At 39.5% G+C, this 20,409-nt stretch overlaps 2 protein-coding genes across 3 annotated transcripts in view; one reads left to right on the forward strand and one right to left on the reverse strand.

Moving 5' to 3' along the window:
• The first annotated feature begins 4,884 nt into the window (after window positions 1-4,884).
• Window positions 4,885-20,409, forward strand: part of olfml3b (olfactomedin-like 3b) — a 51,673-nt gene continuing 36,148 nt past the window's right edge. Inside the window, exon 1 of the mRNA XM_057846681.1 lies at window positions 4,885-4,932. Coding sequence (XP_057702664.1) covers window positions 4,885-4,932 — 48 coding nt within the window. The remainder of the gene's footprint in view (window positions 4,933-20,409) is intronic.
• Window positions 14,983-20,409, reverse strand: part of avil (advillin) — a 31,884-nt gene continuing 26,457 nt past the window's right edge. For both annotated transcript variants that reach the window (XM_057846679.1, XM_057846680.1), the window contains exons 17-21: window positions 16,600-16,744; window positions 16,327-16,515; window positions 16,104-16,172; window positions 15,907-16,017; window positions 14,983-15,800 (exon numbers count right to left, since the gene is read on the reverse strand). In XM_057846679.1, coding sequence (XP_057702662.1) covers window positions 15,687-15,800; window positions 15,907-16,017; window positions 16,104-16,172; window positions 16,327-16,515; window positions 16,600-16,744 — 628 coding nt within the window. In that variant the 3' untranslated portion in view covers window positions 14,983-15,686. The remainder of the gene's footprint in view (window positions 15,801-15,906; window positions 16,018-16,103; window positions 16,173-16,326; window positions 16,516-16,599; window positions 16,745-20,409) is intronic.

The following is a 20,409-nucleotide window of genomic DNA, read 5'->3' on the forward strand; positions in this document are numbered from 1 at the left end:
CTGCGGGTTTACAGAGCGGAGGGTGGCAACAAACAAAAACCTTAGCGGTGACTCGCGTGAGCCAGCCAATGGGAGTGAAGCATTTGAAAGTTATTTTTAGAACAGCATGTCTTACACTCGCTTTCCAGACTCTGCGGAGTAACAGCCAAAAACTGAGCCGAATGAAGTTGGAGATAAGGCGAAAAGGTATGGCAAATGGCGTGCTCAAAACGACACAAGGTTGATGCAGAAAACAGTGTTTAAGGAGGAGTAGACAAACACATTTTTGTTCATTTTACCTGGCGGCAGCACATGCCTCGTCTGTTCAGAGACGGTGTTCTGCCAAAATCTGCTACATCGGCGAAACTTCTACATTACTCGAATTTGACACTCAAAGTACTACTGTGCGCGCTAAACTTGTTTTGTTTGGATGCATGCAGGCAGAACGTACTAAAAAAGCCTTAAAAAATACTTAAATGCAGTTATACCAAATAAGGACGGTTTAAAGAGCATATGACATGAGAAAAAAAGTCTTAAATGGCATTATTATGTGAATTAGAATCATATTTTGAGACGATTCGACTATATACAACAATTTAGAAAAGCACAGATGACGAGAAAATAGTCTTTTAATCTGCCGGTTAGCCACGCCTACCATTATAGGGCTTTAGCGTCCCCAACAGGTGGATGACGTCAGCGGTAGACTGGGCTCATCGGTTTTACTATTCAGCCCATTGAGGGGGAATTATTCAGAACGAGGAAAACGCGACGAAGAGAGCTGCAAAATGTCATTTTTTCAATCTCTCTACTCCAATATTTTTACAGGATATTCTTTTTATCCAAGTATTTTTCCCCAATAGCTATATAAATGGCTTGAGAAGGACCAGTCAGCCCGTCGAGGGGGGACTATTCACAACGAGGAAAACGCGACGAAGAGAGCGGCAAAATGTCATTGTTTCTGTCTCTTTACTTCAATATTTTTACAGGATATTCTTTTTATCCAAGTATTTTCCCCAATTGCTAAATAAATGGCATGGTCATGACAAATAACAGTCTTGTGCTGAATGGAATATGAAATAATAAAAATGCATTTATTCAGGATGACATGGCAAAATTACTCCATAATGGTCAAAACTGTCGACTTCACCTTTACTGTCGCACCTCCCGAACGATATTTTATGACACCTAAATCGGACATATGTCATTTCCCTTCCCCGGCTTCGGAGAATGTAAACAAACCAGAAGGCGTGACAGCTAGCCGACATGCTAGCCCGAACCGAGTGATGTTTCAAAGTCTTTGAAGTGGAAAATCACACATAACTATCCTGGATTATTTGACATGACGACCCGGTTATCGATTGTCTTAGTGGATCGGCAAACCGCCCGGCAGAGAGCAATTTACAGTTCGTTGCCCGGAGGAGGGTGGCTGGATTTTTTGTGCAGCTAACGTGCTGCTGCTAATGAGCATTAGGAGAGCTTTTTACATGCCTATCAATGATCAAACGTAAGTAGTCCTTCATTTAAAGGAAGTTTGTAGTGTTTACTTTGTAATCGCTGTATTCGTATTTGACATAATACAAAACAAGATGTTTACTCACTTCCTTATAAGTCCAATGGTCGCACAGTAAATATCCATGGTGAATGGGAACCTTTTGAAACTCCAAAAAGGCGCATACACCTCTCCCTCATACAGAATGATTTTTCTGCAGCCGTTTGGCTGGCGTGATGCGAAAAATAAACGTATTAATCCGCAAAATCAGCTGAATCCTTCGTCCTCATACACAACAGTACACTGTAGCGTGAAGAGGACGTCTTCTACCGAACACGTCACAGCGCCCTCCTCCTCAATGCAAGACCGAAGCCGGAAGTCACTCATTTTCATGACGCGGGATTCAAAAAACTAAATAAAAATAGCGATCGCTTCCACACACATCCAAGCGGCCCATATCATTCAGGGGCATAAAATACCGCGTGTATTATGAAATAAACATGCTTTTTCGTGTCACAGGCACTTTAAATACGCTACGTGACTAATGTGGTCAACTGCTTCAAAGCTAACACATAAAAACACAATGGTTAAATGTATGAGAGGGTAAAGTATTTTTGAGGCAATGAAAAGGTTCTAAAAAACTAAATAAAAACAAAAATAGTGAGTACTCGCCGCTTCTGACCGATGTGCGCACGCGTTCGGATGCTTGCGCAAGCGCGCTGAGCGTTGTGTAGACATTTCGCCATGTAGTAAGGAATGGCCGAACAACGGTAGCGCTTGTAAAAAGCAGCAATTTGAAAAGGCACTATGAGACGAAGCACCTAGCTTTTTCGCAAAGTTTCCCTATGAACTCTGCCATCCGTTCTCAAAAAAATAGCGGAATTAAGGGCTCAATATGATCGCTTTATTATTTATTACTAATTAATTATTATTAAATATTATTTATTACTAACTATAAATTTATTTTTTATATTTTATTTGCATTTTTGAATGTTGGAATTATCAGCACGGCCACGTAAAGATTCGTTTGTATTTTTTGTAAAAGAAAAAAGAAGCATTAAAAATATTTCCGGACCCGAGATTGTTGTAATTTTTTAATTTCGGACCCAGAGGATTTTTAATTCAAGACCCCTGATTTAGTACATGTTTTGACATACGGAGGGCGCCATGTTTTATGCGCACAACAGACGCGCGGGGTGTCACACAAGGAATACTACCTGGTTACTGCAATTCCTACGCGGCGAGATGTCCAACACATGCGCTCATCGGTTAAAAGCGGCGACTACTTATTTGTGTTTTTATTGAGTCTTTAAATACCTTTTCATTGCCTCAAAATACATTTTGCATGCGTTTCCCTCTCATACTTTTAAGCATTGTGTCTTCTTGTGGTAGCTTTAAAGATGATTGTTGATCTGTTGACCACATTAGTCATGTAGCATATTTAAACCAAACTTATTTGATATTATGACATTTAAGTATTTTCCTAAGGCATCGTTAGTATGTTCTGTCTGTATTAGGCCTGAACGATATTAGAAAAAACTATTGTTGCGATTTTTTGGGGGTTTGCGATATATTGCGATATTGGAAAAAAAATTGTTTTTTTAAAAGAAATTTTCACTTGATGACTTAAATAGCTGTTTGGAAAGACTGGATGACTCACCATCACCACAGTGTACAGTGATCCTTCGTTTTTCGCGGTTAATAGGGACCAGAACCCGCCGCACTAAGTGAAAAACCGCGAAGTAGCGCACCCCCCCAATATTATTTTTTTTTTTTGTGTGTGTGTTTTTTGTGCTCAATATATTTATTCAGATTTAGCATTGGAAAGAGATGCATATAAGACATGTTTTTTTCTCACTTTTTCCCCCAAAGTGATTTAAAAAATGTATACAAAATGATTTTTAAGCACTTCATATGTCAAAATTATGATCAGTTTTAAACATAACTGTCCAACCAAATTATTTTTGAACAAGAATAAAGTACTGTAGTAGATAAATGCTTGGCTTTATTAAATGCTTCTGTTTATCTACCTTAGCTGTGACCGTTGGTGTGACATGTAGAAATTTCAAACTCCTCATGATCACTTCTGGCATTTATACGTCTCCAACGTCTCCACACACACTCACACATTCATTCCAGCGCGGCTTCCTTGCAGAAACTGTTTAGCAAGTTGAACGATGATTGACAGATGCCCGTGTGAAGTCTGCTTCTTTGGCCAGATCAAAGCCATCATTAACTTTAATAAGTAGTGACTGAGAGGAACAAAGGGCTGGGTGAGGGAGGGTGTGAGCCTGTGCACAGAGTAGAAAGCAAGGCGTATATGGATTAAAAGAAAAAAAATACTATCGCACGTGCTTGCGATGGCACTACCGCATACGTGCACATCGCGATGGCGATGTTTAAACGATATATCGTTCAGGCTTAGTCTGTATATATCTGAACAAAACAAGCAGAAAGCGCACGGTAGTACTTAGGGTGTCAAATTCGCCTTTTGTGGGACGTTTCGCTGGTGTAGCTCACGGTGCGGCCGTGATGCAGTTGGTAGCTGGAGTTGTCCTTGGATCGAAGGGTCAGCGGTTTGATTCCTGGCTATCACTGCCAACTGTGAAAGTGCCCTTGGGCAAGGCACTGAAACCTAATTTGCTCCCAATGGGTTGACAGCGCCTTGCATGGCAGCAGCACCATTGGTGTGTGAATGTGTGCTAATGTAAAGTGCTTTGGGCATGGTAATCGTGTAGATAAATGCGCTAGATGAGAACTGTCCATTTACCATTTTGGCAGAACACCGTTTTTTTTTTTTTTGTCCTACTCTCGTCTCATCCCGTCTTTCCTGTTCATTTAGCTGCTCCTTTTGTAAAATATCGACAGTGCTGTCATGGTCAATAATATTCCTCTCTGGTTCAAATTGAAATGGTTGAACAGATGGCATGTTTATTTCGGGGTAGTCATACTCTAGAAGCCCGGCAGCGTAACCATGTGATTTCAACAACAATGGCGACCTAAACTAATTTTACAATTTTACAAATTGTGTAAAAATGAAAACATCAGGAATGGTTTCAATATAAAATTATTTTAACTCATAATAATGTTTACTAAGAAAAGTCTATCAGTGGATCCCTTTAACCGGCAACAAAATGCAGACACCCCCCCCCCAAAACATGTTACATGCATTCTTGCTTATGAGAAAACCAAATGTTTGCAACGTTAGCTTGTAAATCTATCCCTCTGTTCCCTAAACCACATTTTCCCACGCGGGCCGTGGGCGTGCTGGAACCTATCCCAGCTGACTTTTGGCAGGCACCAGGTTACACCATGAAGTGGTCACCAGCCAATTGCAGGGCACATGTTTACAAAAACAACCATCCCTACTTGTGGACAACTAATTGTGTTCAATGTACTGCTGTGTACTTGGTCACATGATGCAAGATTATTTTCCTAAAGGCAGCAAAAACGATCATTTGAAGGTAAGCAGATTCGCATCTGCCAAAAAATCAGTTTGAGGTGGTAGTTCAATGGATCTCACATATTCGCGGTCTTGTCCTGTAGATGTATGTTTGCAGATTTGTTTTCAGTTTTTTCTGTTTTTATTTTAGGGAGAGAGGATCAGGGTCCTTTTATAGCCTGATTTTCAAAGTTTATTCAAGTTTTTTGTTTTTTAAATGATAATAACTGGTTAGTTATTTGTGGATTTTTGCATTATTTTGTTCATACCGATCGAGCAGTTAGTTTAACCAATGAGGTTTCTGCTAAAACAAGCAGCACCTGACTGCAATCAACTGATTACACTTCTAAAACACCAGATTGGTGAAACGGTGTGGTCTTGTACTGCTCTAATGGGTTGATTGTCACACTTGCTCGGACCACTAGAGGGTGGTGTTGTACAATAACAAATGAAATACTGTAGTACCCATAATTGTGCCACAAAAAATGCTTTTACTTTAGTCTCACATCACTTTGCACAATAGGTTTATTGTTATTAAAGTGTTTTCATTGAAGTAGTCGACAAAACTAGTTTTGAGTAGAGATGTCCCGATCGATCGGGATTGATCGGGTCCGATCACATCATTTTCAAAGTATCGGAATCGGCAAAAAAATATCGGCCTTTTTTTAATAGATATGTATTTTTTAATTAAATCGTTTTCTAATTGTATTTAACGTTACAGGTATAATATGTTACACTCTTCCAGAGTCTTTAGTTTAGGCTTAAGGTAGGGTTGTCAGATTTATCCCAATGACGGTGGTAATTAATTTTTTTTTAAAAAGTATCCGGTAAAATATTTAACACAATTAATGCATGCGCTGCACGACCCATTCACGCATTGTCGTGCTCAATCTGTTATGGCGCCGCTTTACCTATATAGAGAGATAAAAGGCAGCGTAAAATGAGTAAAGTGAATTTTGGCAGCCTTTGGAGCCTTTCTTTAATTGGCTAAAGCAGGGGTCCCCATCTGCCGGGCTGCATTTGCCACCGGGCCGCATAAAAATAATAATTTAATAACGACCGCATTCTGGCTGAATTAACCCTGTGCCCCTGCTTAACACACCAATATCCCTGTCTACTCTAGACATAATACTACGGGCTAGATTACAATGTCGTCATAGAAATCCATTGATTGGACTGCTAGTAGTACATCTTGTTTGTGTATATAATATATCTATGTGCGCTTGTCCTTGACAATAACGTATAGACCCTACCCACCGACGTCACAAAATCACGTGATTGCTGTATTGTTCCGCCCCCTTGTCCGTCATTTTGTGTCTGTATTATCAATGGTCTCAATTGATCGAGCAATTTATAATGCATTTCACGGAAGACCCGGTGCTTTCGGATGCCGTAAACTCACTGGATGCGCTGCATAAAAGGCGTTATGTGGAAAAGCTTCAGTTTATCCATTCGCCAGATCCATATTTGATGCCTAAATCGATGTTTTTCGACCCGCTGTCTTCGCCGTATTTGCCTGACATCTGCTAGCTACCCTGATATTTACAACTATCTTGTCCACACAAAATTAGCCTATTCTCACGAAAGTTTGAAAAACTTTAAGAGCTTGGAGGCTTATAAATACTTCGTTGCTGGTTGGGTGAAACAGGTCCTCGTCCACGAAAATTCGGCAGGAATCTATCTTGTGCTTGGAAAGGTGAGTTACGAAATTTTCAATTCAAAATCTTTTGTTATTGCTAACATCCACTGTCAAGTCTAATGTATTTCATGTCATTTGTCAATGGAGCTAGGGCTTTTAATGTTTATATGGTTTAGCGATAGCACTCTCACTGCATACATACGTGTATGTTGTCGGCGATTAGCCTAGCAATGATCTTAATTGTGGTTGTCAGCCCAAAACCCTCTAAATATATATTAAATGCATCTTACCAGATATAAAATGACTACTACATAATCTGTGGTAATCGTTTGGAGCCCAGTTTTCTCGTCAAATTGCAGCAGCCCATCTCGCTCTCTCCTCTCCGGGTCTCTCGGAATCCGGTAGAACTTCAGGTCTCTCCGTCTATCTTCTCTGCTATTGCAACCGACCGCCACACACGCCTTCACCATTTTGATCATTAATGTTAACGAGCAGAAAAACACGCCGTAAATAGGAGGAATGTACGAAGCCGTAACAGGTAAACACGATGTGTTGACGGACAATTGGGCGGCACCAATCAGGAGGGCGGAGTTGTGACGTCACGTGGGTAGGGTCTATTGCTAGGCCGCGGGCGCAGCACATTTGTTCCCGGAAATAATTATCCCCCACACGAGCGAAGATGACTGGAAAACACGTCTTTGGAGATATTTTTACGGCAAAAAGGGCACCTGACGAGCTACAACCTCGAAGACCCATGAACTGCGAAGGAGTAGATTCGTGACCCGTTTGTGAATAAACCGAGTGATTCGAGCATGTCTGTGCATAGTGTGCAAAAGGAAGATCAACTTGTAGAGATCGCAAATGAGGCGACCTTATTAAATGTACATTTGAGACAACAACTCTACCGAGGTTCTGGAATAAAGTCATTCTGGAATATCCTGACATCGCTACAAGAGCATTGGAAACCTTGCTACAATTTCCAACATCGTATCTTTGTGAAGCGTGCTTCTTAATTCATGTTTAACGACAAGGCGAAGTTGTTAATGGTGAGAGAGGTGTGCAGTTGTTGTGTGCGGCTTACTTGGCAGGATGTATCTGATGAGACCTTTTCTACAAGTCCTTCCATGATCAAACGTAAGTTAATATTCCTTTCTCTCAAGAAAGTGTGTCGTGTTTACTTTGGAATTGCTGCATTTGCGCATTTTGCGGCTATGTTTAACGTTGGGCGCATGCGCAGAACCGCATCGTTGCAATTTTTGATGGGTTGCAAAATTTGTCAGAACACCAGTCCGTGAAAAAAAGACCCAAATAACACCGGTCCGTGGTGCTAAAAAGGTTGGGGACCCCTGGGCTAAAGCTTTACAATCCCTCTCCCTACGATTAGAAATATCATGTGAAGCAATGTGGGGAAGCAAGGTAGCAATTGATCTTTTTCTTTAGACCTTATGTTATTTCCCAACGCAGAGTATATCAATTGGTAGCTCTACGCACAGTCGTGGTTCCACTTCCTGTCATGCATTTCGGCATGGCCACATTATCATTTACTGAAAGCTCAACAAATACACTAGATGGCAATATTTAGTCACAATATACAAAGTCACAAGTCTTTCTATCCGTGGATCCCTCTCACAGAAAGAATGTTAATCATGTAAATGCTATCTTGAGGATTTATTGTCATAATAAACAAATACAGTACTTATGTACTGTATGTTGAATGTATATATTTGTTCGTGTTTTATTCATTTTTTTCTTAATGCATTGCCAAAATGTATATGATCGGGAAAAGTTATCGGGAATGATTGGAATTGAATCGGGAGCAAAAAAAAGCAATCGGATCAGGAAATATCGGGATCGGCAGATACTCAAACTAAAACGATCGGGATCGATCGGGAGCAAAAAAACATGATCGAAACAACCCTAGTTTTGAGCCACATTCTATCGCGAACAGTGTTGTTTTCATCAACGATGACGATGTCACGCTAACGAAAATATTTCGTCAACACTTTTCCATGATGATGACGGTACGATAACAAGCTAAAAATGTATTTTGGGAGACCAAAACATAACAAGATAAAAGCCAGTTTTTGTCTGACGAGAACAAGACGAAATAGCGCAATAGTTTCTGTCACATGTTCACAATATGTGACATGTTTATGTGTAGTTAGCCTGCATCATAGCTGTGTCTGTTTGTGTCGCTCACGTGACATGCCACACCCCCACAACTCACCCGTGTCCTCTCCAGGCTCTGAGCTTGCACACACAGGAAGATTTGTTTTCATAGAAAATAAAATATGCAATGTTGCTTTAGCCTTTAAGGACTGCGCTGAGTTATCATCACACACTAAATGTAACTTGTAGCATTAGCATTGAATTCACGTTCGCATTAGCATTAGACTAATGCTAACGGCGAGCATCTCTTAAACTCTCGGCTAACTTTTTGTACATACAGTTCGTGGCCTCCAGGTGGGTGTTATTCATTAAAAATAATGTAGTTTTCCTGCTGAGTGTGTATTATCACCATGATATAGCTGGAAACCTATATTTAATTAATTAATTAATTTATTTATTTTTAATCATTTTAAATTTTACAGCCGAAAATATTTTTAGTAAACGTTGACTAAAACTAGACGAAGACAAAACACATTTTGAGATGACTAAAATATGACTAAGACTAATAAGTCTTATTGGTCAAAAAACTAAGAAAAAATTAAAAGGGCAGCCAAAAACAACACTGCTAGCTAGCCAGTTCCTTGCTAGCTGGTAGTTTAGCTTTTTGCCAAAAGCATGAGTTGGGGTTGGTTGTCACACCATCAAAAGTTCAAAGGATTCTTATTGTTGCTGTGAAGGACACAGTGAAACTGTTTTCCTAAAGCTCAGTTTTGAACATTGTATTAGTAACTCTAGAAAATGAAAATAATTTCAAGGCAATAAAACACAGCATTGTGCGGTGTAGTGTGCATATTTAGGGCGCAGACCCTATGTCTGCCATCTCTGTGCTTCAGACATTGAACATTGCCCAATGTGTAGATGTTCTATCCTGGATAGTTTTAAGTTTGTCTTGAGTAATGGCTTACCTATGACAACAAGTTTTTGTTTCCTTTGTTATTATGCTATGTTGAAGCAACATTGTAAAACTGTTCTAATTTAATAGTAATATTGTAATGTATTTTTCTTTTGTTAAAGTTTCATGTATATTAAGATCATTAAAAACACTTATATTTAGGGGTGGAAGTGAGCCAGAACGGTCAGGAACGCAGTTCCGGTATAAGACTCAGAGCCGGAATGCTGTTCCTGTACAGGGTGCTTTGATTCCGGAAATATGACGGCAACTGTCAAAACGCTATGTTAAAAAAAAAAATACAATTTTAAATGGTAAAATGTCGCACATGCATTTCATCTCCAAGAAAACAATCTACCAACATCAGATTTACATACACAAGTGTTAACAACAAGCTTAATAAAGTGCCTGTGTAGCGTAATCCGTTTCCACCAATATTTACTATTGATTTTATTCCACGGACGGCATGGAGGTTTCCCCAGCTGCTGGAGTTATCCGAGTCTGACGATGAGGAGTCACGTCAATGTGCGAATGCACGCAGCAAAGCAAAACGCTTGGACTCATTTATCTGTTCAATTGGCTGACATACTGACATGTGATCAGCTGTTGAATTGATGCGACAAAAAAAGGGCAATGCAACATAAAATGGATCAAATCTTTAAGAGCAACGAAAGAGTTGAGGACGCTTATTTATCATAATAAGTTTTATTTGCTTTGATGGGGAGGTTCAGAGCATGTTAGCTGTCAATGTGCACCTTGGAGTTAATATTTTTTCATTTATGTTAGGCTACTTAAACATTTCCTTATGATTAAAAAAAAAAAGTCAACGTTTGCGCGATCTTCAAAATATATTCCATTTCACTCTGCATGATATAAGTCATTTGTACTTATTTTTCTGAATGTATGTTACTTAAATCTTTATTATCACAAAACACAAAACAAAAAGTAAATGTTTACATCACTTTACATTACTTCAATTTTAATATACATCCTATGTTCTTAAGTAGTTAAAATTGAGATTTGGCATTTAATATGTGAGGAAATGAGGGAAAATGAAAATTAGGAGATGAAGGTTGGGGTTATTGCTGTTTTTGTTAACTTTTATTTTGCAAATCATTGAAAAAATACAATTTTGAATGAAATTCTGTATGTGTCATAGAAATAACTGCTAAGTCTTCAGTAGTTTTTTAGTAAGGCTTCAGTAGTTTAAGAGGTTTGACAACCCCACCCAAAAAAAAAAAAAAATTAAAGCAAAAAAAAAAAAAAAGAAATAACATTTCTGGCTCTGTGGCGACCTTCACATCGGGGAGTTCTGGCAAGAAATTCTAGCCACTTTCACCCCGCTTATATTTCATTAGACTATATATTTGTTAAAAAGAAAATCCCATTTAAATTCCAAGTGATAACCAGCTCCATAGTGGACGATTTACAACCACCCCACAAAGGCAAGAGTGTCTTACATTAACCATTTGAATAAAAAAAAAAAAAAAAAACTATAAAAGCCAAGCCAAGATAATAAGCCTATAGACAAGTTTCCGAGGTACTTCCGCATTTCTGCTCGCGACTTCCGTTTTACACTTTCCCTAACCAAAACAACAGTGGAGCTGGAGTGGCATTACTCATTAAAATCCCTCAAAAAAAAACACTTTGGAACTGCTGCATCCATCTGCCATCATCACAACATGGGAGGACATGTTCATTAAGGCAGATGTGGAACCAAGCCCATGCAACAACAAAAAATGTAGCCATGTATTATGTAGCCATGTTGCCGCTGGAAGGTATGTTCTTCCTATCCCTGCATTTTCATGTGTCCAGTGCTCCAAACATACTAAAGCTAAAATCTTGTACATAAAAAAACTCGTCTTTGATATTGTTATTACGATGATAATTGTAATTATGATGTCTAATATAATTTACTACAACTACTGTACTGCTGTGGCTGCAAACATGCTATCTGCTGCTAGCCTGTTGCCAATCTGTACGTGTAGGATGGCACAATTAGGTATAATTTGACTACAATTTACAGTCCCCTCTAGAGCTGGGAATCTTTGGGCACCTAACGATTCGATTACGATTACGATTCAGAGGCTGCGATTCGATTATAAAACGATTATTGATGCACCCCACTCCTTTTTTTTTTTTTTTTAAATTTGTTTTGTACATTAGTTCCAAAACTGTTCAAAAATCCTCTCAGGCTAAACCAAACTACTATTTCAGTATCAAGTTAACATATAGCAGTAAACAAATATACAAAAATAACAGTAAATAAAAAACTCCAGTCCCCATTCTATATCAGCAGCTTTAAACTACTTTCAATTAATTTAATGTTGTGAATCAACCGTTAAAGTTGTTAAAATTGCTCCTGTTATTCCATAATTTCTCTTTTGTCTACTTTCAACATGTAAAAGTTTTAAAACTATTTTAAAGATAGATTCAAGTCAATATTTTACCGATTTAGGTGTATTTTAGATAAAAAGTTAATTAGGTTCGCTTGGAAGGTTCGCAACAACAGCCTTGCAGGGAAGTGTACTGCTTTAAGATGGCGGCCGTTACTAACGCCCGCATCTAGTTTTTTGTAGATGTGCTGGTAACGATACCGAAGCTATAATGCATCTAGTCCTATATAAATGATATCTACCGTAACATAATGTGGCTTGTAGCAGCTTTTCGGCAGCAGTCAGGTATGTTGTTGTTGTTTTTTTTATCTCGTGGCATGAGTTGAGCTAGAGCCGTGAGTTGAGCATTGGCGTTACCCAAGGGGCCGGGTAATGAGAAGCATGATGTTTAGCTACTCTCGCTCCGTCCCTAATTGCGTACCGAAGACCGCGCGGCACGCTGAGTGTGTCGTACTTCTGCTTTACTTGGCATATTTCAATAATTGGAATTTGGATGTTTGTGAATCGTTCTCGAATCTTCCACAGCCGAATCGTGAATAATCTAAGAATCGGAAATTTTGCACACCTCGAGTCCCCTCCATAATTATTGGCACCCCTGGTTAAGATGTGTCTTTTAGCTTCTAATAATATTTTTTTTAATTCAAATAATATGGGACCTTAATGGGAAAAAAAAGAAAAATCCAACCTTCAATACAAGTGCATTTATTCAGTGGGGAAAAAATCCCACATAAAGAAATAATTATTTGACATCAAATAATGTGTGTCACAATTATTAGCACCCCTGGTGTTAATACTTTGTACAACCCCCTTTTGCCAACAAAACAAGGTCTGGGGACTGAGATGGCCATGGGAGGAGCTTGATTTTGTGTCTGGTGAACCATTTCTGTGTAGATCTGGCCATATATTTAGGGTCATTGTCTTGCTGAAAGACCCAGTGACGACCCATCTTCAGCTTTCGGGCAGAGGGCAACAAATTTTGATTTAAAATGTCCTGGTATTTCAAAGCATTCATGATGCCATGTACTCTAACAAGGTTCTCAGGGCCTTTGGAAATGAAACAGCCCAACAGCATCACTGACCCACCCCCATACTTCACAGTGGGCATGAGGTGCTTTTCAGCATGCGCATCTTTCGTGGCACGCCAGACCCACTTAGAGTGTTTGTTGCCAAAAAGCTCAATCTTGGTCTCATCTGACGAAAGCACACGATCCCAGTTGAAGCCTGGGACCCAGTTGAAGCCTGGCTTCCCAGTCATACATGGGCTTCTTACCCTAAATGCATAAATGCAAATGTTACAAGTTTTTGTTGGTTTGTCTACAGGTGGAAAACACTGTTAGGCAAGGGAAGACAACTTGATGTGCCTCACAACAACACTTACTGTGCGTTGATGGACATACCGTTTGGCAAATAAGTATTTAATCAATCACCAATTGTGCAAGTTCTCTTACTTCAAAAGATTAGAGAGGCCTGTAATTGTCAACATGGGTAAACCTCAACCATGAGAGACAGAATGTGAAAAAAAAAAGAAAATGACGTTGTTTAATTTTTATTTTATTTGCAAAATGTTTATTTATTTATTTGCAAATCATGGTGGAAAATAAGTATTTGGTCAATACCAAAAGTTCATCTCAATACTTTGTTATGTACCCTTTGTTGGCAACAACGGAGGCCAAACGTTTTCTGTAACTCTTCATTCTTCGCTTGGTGTAAAGAAATCAAGTGTGGGAGCAATTATTAGAAAATGGAAGACACACAAGACCACTGATAATCTCCCTCGATCTGGGGCGCCATGCAAGCTCTCAAAAATCCCAGAACCACACGGGGGGGACCTAGTGAATGACCTACAGAGAGCTGGGACCACAGTAACAAAGGCTACTATCAGTAACACAATGCGCCGCCAGGGACTCAAATCCTGCACTGCCAGACGTGTCCCCCTGCTGAAGAAAAGTACACGTCCAGGCCCGTCTGCAGTTCGCTTGAGAGCATTTGGATGATCCAGAAGAGGACTGGGAGAATGCGTTACGGTCAGATAGACCCAAATTGGAACTTTTTGGTAGAAACACAGGTTCTCGTGAATGGAGGAGAAAGAATACTAAATTGCATCTGAAGAACATCATACCCACTGTGAAGCATGGGGGTGGAAACATCTTGCTTTGGGGCTGTTTTTCTGCAAACGGACAAGGACGACTGATCTGTGAAAAGGAAAGAATGAATGGGGCCATGTATCGAGAGATTTTGAGTGAAAATCTCCTTCCATCAGCAAGGGCATTGAAGATGAGACGTGGCTGGGTCTTTCAGCATGACAACGATCCCAAACACGCAGCCAGGGCAACAAAGGAGTGACTTCGTAAGAAGCATTTCAAGGTCCTGGAGTGGCCTAGCCTGTCTCCAGATATCAACCCCATAGAAAATCTGTGGAGGGAGTTAAAAGTCTGTGTTAACCAATGACAGCCCCAAAAAAAATCACTGCTCTAGAGCAGATCTGCATGGAGGAATGGGTCAAAATACCAGCAACAGTGTGTGAAAAGCTTGTGAAGAGTTACAGAAAACGTTTGGCCTCCGTTATTGCCAACAAAGGGTACATAAAGTATTGAGATGAACTTTTGGTATTGACCAAATACTTTTTTTCCACCATGATTTGCAAATAAATTCTTTAAAAATCAAACAATGTGATTTTCTGTTGGGTTTTTTTCACATTCTGTCGCTCATGGTTGAGGTTTACCCATGTTGACAATTACAGGCCTCTCTATTATTTTCAAGTGGGAGAACTTGCACAATTAGTGGTTGACTAAATATTTATTCGCCCCACTGTATATCGAGGCTACGGGCATTCTACTTTGATGATGGAAGGCTCGACTTATGCGCCACCTTCGTTAATATTTTTGTAATAATTTTATAAATTGTGATTTGTAGACCTATTTTGCACATGCACCAATAGTTTTAAATAAAACAAGAAATTGAGTCATGTTGTCCAAAAGTTTTATTGCGATCAATATCTGCAATAAAAAAGAATGACAGACTTTGTGTTTTTATGTACATGTGTGATGAGCTCTTAATACCATAACTTCTTGTATAATCTAACCAGATAAAGAATACCTTTTAGTATTTACTTGTAACAACAAAATCTGTGTGAGCACTTTGCATTCGGCAACTGTAATATTTGTCATTTTGCCTAATTTTGGTCACTCAGGTGGCCGGCGTATCAATCTATATCTCATGTTAACACAGGCTGCACAAATTGTTAGAATTTTGTCCATGAACAATCAATGAAGTTATAAGAACAAACGCATAACACAGAAAGTCTCGGAGCATCATCTATGTCATGCTGAATCCATTTTTGGAGATTCCGTGGTTTCGTCTGGTTTGATTTTGCAGTTTAACTACAACGTCTGCACACCGCTTCAACCGCACTTCATGTTGTTCTGTCTCAAGCGGAAGATGGCGCCACCCATGTTTCGCTCAGGAAACTTGTCTATATAGATTATTGATTGGAAGACACTCATTAAAATGTGAACAATGTGACAACAAACCATTAAAACGCAATATCAGCTCAATTTGATTATTATATAATGAGCATCCAAATATGGAAAACCAAACCACTGATGCAAAGCACGTCTAATTGTTGTTTTATTATGATTCACTTAATAGTATAATCTGTTGAGGCGTAACATGAAAATAGAACATTAAAAGAGCCCCTTTTCTTTTTTTAAGTTGAGCTGTCTCCATCGTGGCAGATTTGCAAATTGGTCTTTATTGATTCCAAATATGTTGCAGAAGTCCAAGTCGGTGAGGTATCTCTGTAAAGCAGTTGAAAAGGTATGAGGGTAGATTTTAGTTTGGATTCTGATGCATACATGGACACTTTGTGGCTTTCAGGTTCGGAATTCAGACAAAGTAACGTACCTCTTTCTGTGTGGGGTCAACACCTTTCGGCAGCTCACTGACAAGCTTTCTGATTAAAAACTCAGCAGGAAAACACTTAAAGCTTGCATCATTTTCATCACTGCTGTAAACCTAGAAAGTCACAGCAGTCAAATGAAGATGCTGAACATATCAGGTCCCATTTTCCATTCTTTCAGTGCACCTTCGAGTGTACATACATTATAAACATCAATAGGGGACATTCCATTTCCCAGCTCCTTTTTCAGCTGCTCATAGCTCTTCCCCTCCTGGGATTAAAATCAAACCATAATAAACAGCAGTAACAGATAAAGGCAAATTACTGAAATACCATTTTAGGCTAATTCATTTTTGGCTGAATTTTTGATAAGATAATAATCATCTTTCGTCGAGAAAAAAAAGAAAAACAAAAGGCAAGCTTACACTCCATTTGTAGGGATCCCATGCCGTGAACCAGCCAGTGAAAGTGGGTGGTTCGAACCCTTGCTTAATCAGCAGGATAGGCGTGTCTAGATCTCTGCCACCTGGGTGTGTGCGCAAGTATTCTTGACTTGTCACCAATGCCTCTTTGCGTTCTTCCTTGTTGGCCTCTTTACCGATCCACAAAAACACCTAATACAGGAGAACATTCCAAGCATTGGTCTTTACTATGAGAATATAGTGAATTCAGCACTTATAATGCTTCGCTGCCCCTACCTGGTCCCACGTGTCTAGTAACATGACATCGTCTTCATTGAGATCGTCCTGTGTGAACTGGGTCACCTCGGTCACCGTAAAACGACCTGACTTATTCGAGCATTCAAACAAACGTGGTTCGTGATCCAAAATGGTCTGCTGCAACCTGTAGACAAACACACACATTAGGTTGACATGACAACAGGCCAGAGGTGAGTAGAGTAGCCAAATATTGTACTCAAAATAGGAGTAGCATTACTATAAAATAATATTACTCAAGTAAAAGTAGCCATCCCAAAATGTACTCAAGTACCAGTAAAAAAAGTATTTGGTGAAAATATTCCAATTAATGAGTAACTGTTCACAATGTTGGATTTTTTAAAATTAACATTGGTATATTTTTTTGTCAGCACAACGTCCTCTATATGAACTGATATTATTAGCTTGTAATATAAACTATTACGTGACAATATTAGCCCAAAAAAATACACAAAAATGATCAAATTCTGAATAGGATATTCTACAGAAATGAAACATCTCCCGCCTCAAAAGCATGATTGCCCTCTAGTGGAGTAGACATACAGTACAGGCCAAAGGTTTGGACACACCTTATTCAATGCAACAGAAATGAAGGTCCCAATTCCACTGATAAAGCCATAAATTCCACTAATCAACCCTGAAAAGGCATACCTGTGAGGTCAAAAAAGATTTTGGGTGACTCCCTCCTGATCCTCATCAGGAGGATGGCAAGAGTGTGCAAAAAAGTAATCCGAGCAAAGGGTGGCTACTTTAAAGACACTAAAATATTATACATGTTTTTAGTTATTTCACCTTTTTTTGCTAAGTACATAATTCCACAAAAGTTCATTCATAATTTTATTACCTTCAGTGAGAATTTGCAATGTAAATATTCATGAAAATAAGGAAAACGCACGAATGAGAAGGTGTCTCCAAACTTTTGGCCTGTACTGTATGTCCTAAAACGATCATATGAGTCTATCGATGCCTATTAAAATCAGGGAGAACTTAAAATCCCCGCTTTCGAGTAATGTTGACAGCAGGTGAAAATAGTGTATTTTTCACAGTTTTAAAGACACTACGTGATTGAACATGCCGGCGTGATCATAGGACTTCCATCTGCAAGCTTGTGTGTGGTCATGTGACTGTATAGTTACGTTTAATTGGTATAAGTGAATCATGTGATTACACTTGTCTATAAGCAAAATGCTTCCTGGATAAAAGTAGTGAGACTTCACTAAATTTGGGTCACTAAAAAAGAAAAATGAGGTCAAACATGTCAATTGGCTATAGTTTTTGAGATACAGTATCTAGCCAAAATGTTAACATCGAAGCAATTTGGGTGAAAATGGTCAAACATTTCAGAATAATGTTGCACAAAGAAGAGAAGAGATTTAAAATAGTCTACCATTTCAGAATAATGTGTAGGCCGAGAAGAGCTTTGACTGTCACGTCATGGTGGGGTTTGTCGCGTCATTTCATGTTTTATTTTGAAGGCTTCACCCTCCTCATGTCTGTGCACTTGCCCCTTCCTCTTGTCAGTTAATCATCTAGTGTTTCCACCTGTTCCCCATTACCCCTTGTGTATATAGTCTCCTTTGTCTTGTGCCAAAGTGTTTTCCAACCCATGTCGTTCACGTCGGTGAGTTTTTCCTCTATTTGGAGCGTTTTGTGTTTAAATTTTGATCATAATCAACTTGTTTTTTTCCTCCAGTTTGGAGCGCTTTGTGTTCGATCTTGTAGTCATCCCCGCATGTGAGCGGAAGAACCTTTGTTTAAGAATAAAAGTTTTTTGGCCTGAACTCCGCAGATGAGTCCGCCTTGCCATCTCTCCATGACCTTGACATAATATTCTCTTTTCAATCGATTGCATAAATCCTGGTGTTTGGGATGAATGTAGACACATTTCATAAGCGGTGACACACACTGATATTTCCATCTCAGCAAATATTTTCCAAAATGTTGTAGACCAGCGCTATTGTTGTGACGTCTCATTGGTGAAATTGCTAGAGCCACTGATACGTAAAATAAAGAGGAAAAATGTAATGACTCTAGGGTAGCCCAAAGTAGCGGAGTAAGAGTGGCGATTTTTCCTCACATACAGTGGGGCAAATAAGTATTTAGTCAACCACCAATTATGCAAGTTCTCCTACTTGAAAAAATTAGAGAGGCCTGTAATTGTCAACATGGATAAACCTCAACCATGAGAGACAGAATGTGGAAAAAAAAAAACAGAAAATCACATTGTTTGATTTTTAAAGAATTTATTTCCAAATTAGAGTGGAGAATAAGTATTTGGTCACCTACAAACAAGCAAGATTTCTGGCTGTCAAAGAGGTCTAACTTCTTCTAACGAGGCTCCACTCGTTACCTGTACTAATGGCACCTGTTTTAACTCATTATCTGTATAAAAGACACAACCTCAGTCATTCACACTCCAAACTCCACTACGGCCAAGACCAAAGAGCTGTGGAAGGACACCAGAGACAAAATTGTAGACCTGCACCAGGCTAGGAAGACTGAATCTGCAATAGGTAAAACGCTTGTTGTAGAGAAATCAACTGTGGGAGCAATTATTAGAAAATGGAAGACATACATGACCACTGATAATCACCCTCGATCTGGGGTTCCATGCAAGATCTCACCCCGTGGCGTCAAAATGGTAACAAGAACGGTGAGCAAAAATCCCAGAACCACACGGGGGGACCTAGTGAATGACCTACAGAGAGCTGGGACCACAGTAACAAAGGCTACTATCAGTAACACAATGTGCCGCCAGGGACTCAAATCCTGCACTGCCAGACGTATCCCCCTGCTGAAGAAAGTACACGTCCAAGCCTGTCTGCGGTTCGTTAGAGAGCATTTGGATGATCCAGAAGAGGACTGGGAGAATGTGTTATGGTCAGATGAAACCAAAATAGAACTTTTTGGTAGAAACAGAGGTTCTCCTGTTTGGAGGAGAAAGAATACTGAATTGCATCCGAAGAACATCATACCCACTGTGAAGCATAGGGGTGGAAACATCATGCTTTGGGGCTGGTTTTCTGCAAAGTGACCAGGAGGACTGATCTGTGTAAAGGAAAGAATGAATAGGGCCATGTATCGAGAGATTTTGAGTGAAAATCTCCTTCCATCAGCAAGGGCATTGAAGATGGGACGTGGCTGGGTCTTTCAGCATGACAATGATCCCAAACACACAGCCAGGGCAACAAAGGAGTGGCTTCGTAAGAAGCATTTCAAGGTCCTGGAGTGGCCTAGCCAGTCTCCTGATCTCAACCCCATAGAAAATCTGTGGAGGGAGTTGAAAGTCCGTGTTGCCCAACGACAGCCCCAAAACATCGCTGCTGTAGAGGAGATCTGCATGGAGGAATGGGCCAACAAACTTGCAACAGTGTGTGGAAAACTTGTGAAGAGTTACAGAAAACGTTTGGCCTCCGTTATTGCCAACAAATGGTACATAACAAAGTATTGAGAGGAACTTTTGGTATTGACCAAATACTTATTTTCCACCATGATTTGCGAATAAATTCTTTAAAAATCAAACAATGTGATTTTCTGTTGTTATTTTTTTTCCACATTCTGTCTCTCATGGTTGAGGTTTAACCATGTTGACAATTACAGGCCTGTCTAATATTTTCAAGTGGGAGAACTTGCACAATTGGTGGTTGACTAAATACTTATTTGCCCCACTGTATCTACTCAAGTAAAAAGTATGACATGGTAAAACTACTCTTATGCCCCTTTCCCACTGAAACTAGTGGGTCAACGCGCGTTTTTTCGAAGCCGATGCGACCCACTAGCAATTGGCATTTG

This window comes from Corythoichthys intestinalis, chromosome 9 (genome assembly GCF_030265065.1).
Source record: "Corythoichthys intestinalis isolate RoL2023-P3 chromosome 9, ASM3026506v1, whole genome shotgun sequence".
NCBI classification, from domain to species: Eukaryota; Metazoa; Chordata; class Actinopteri; order Syngnathiformes; family Syngnathidae; genus Corythoichthys; species Corythoichthys intestinalis.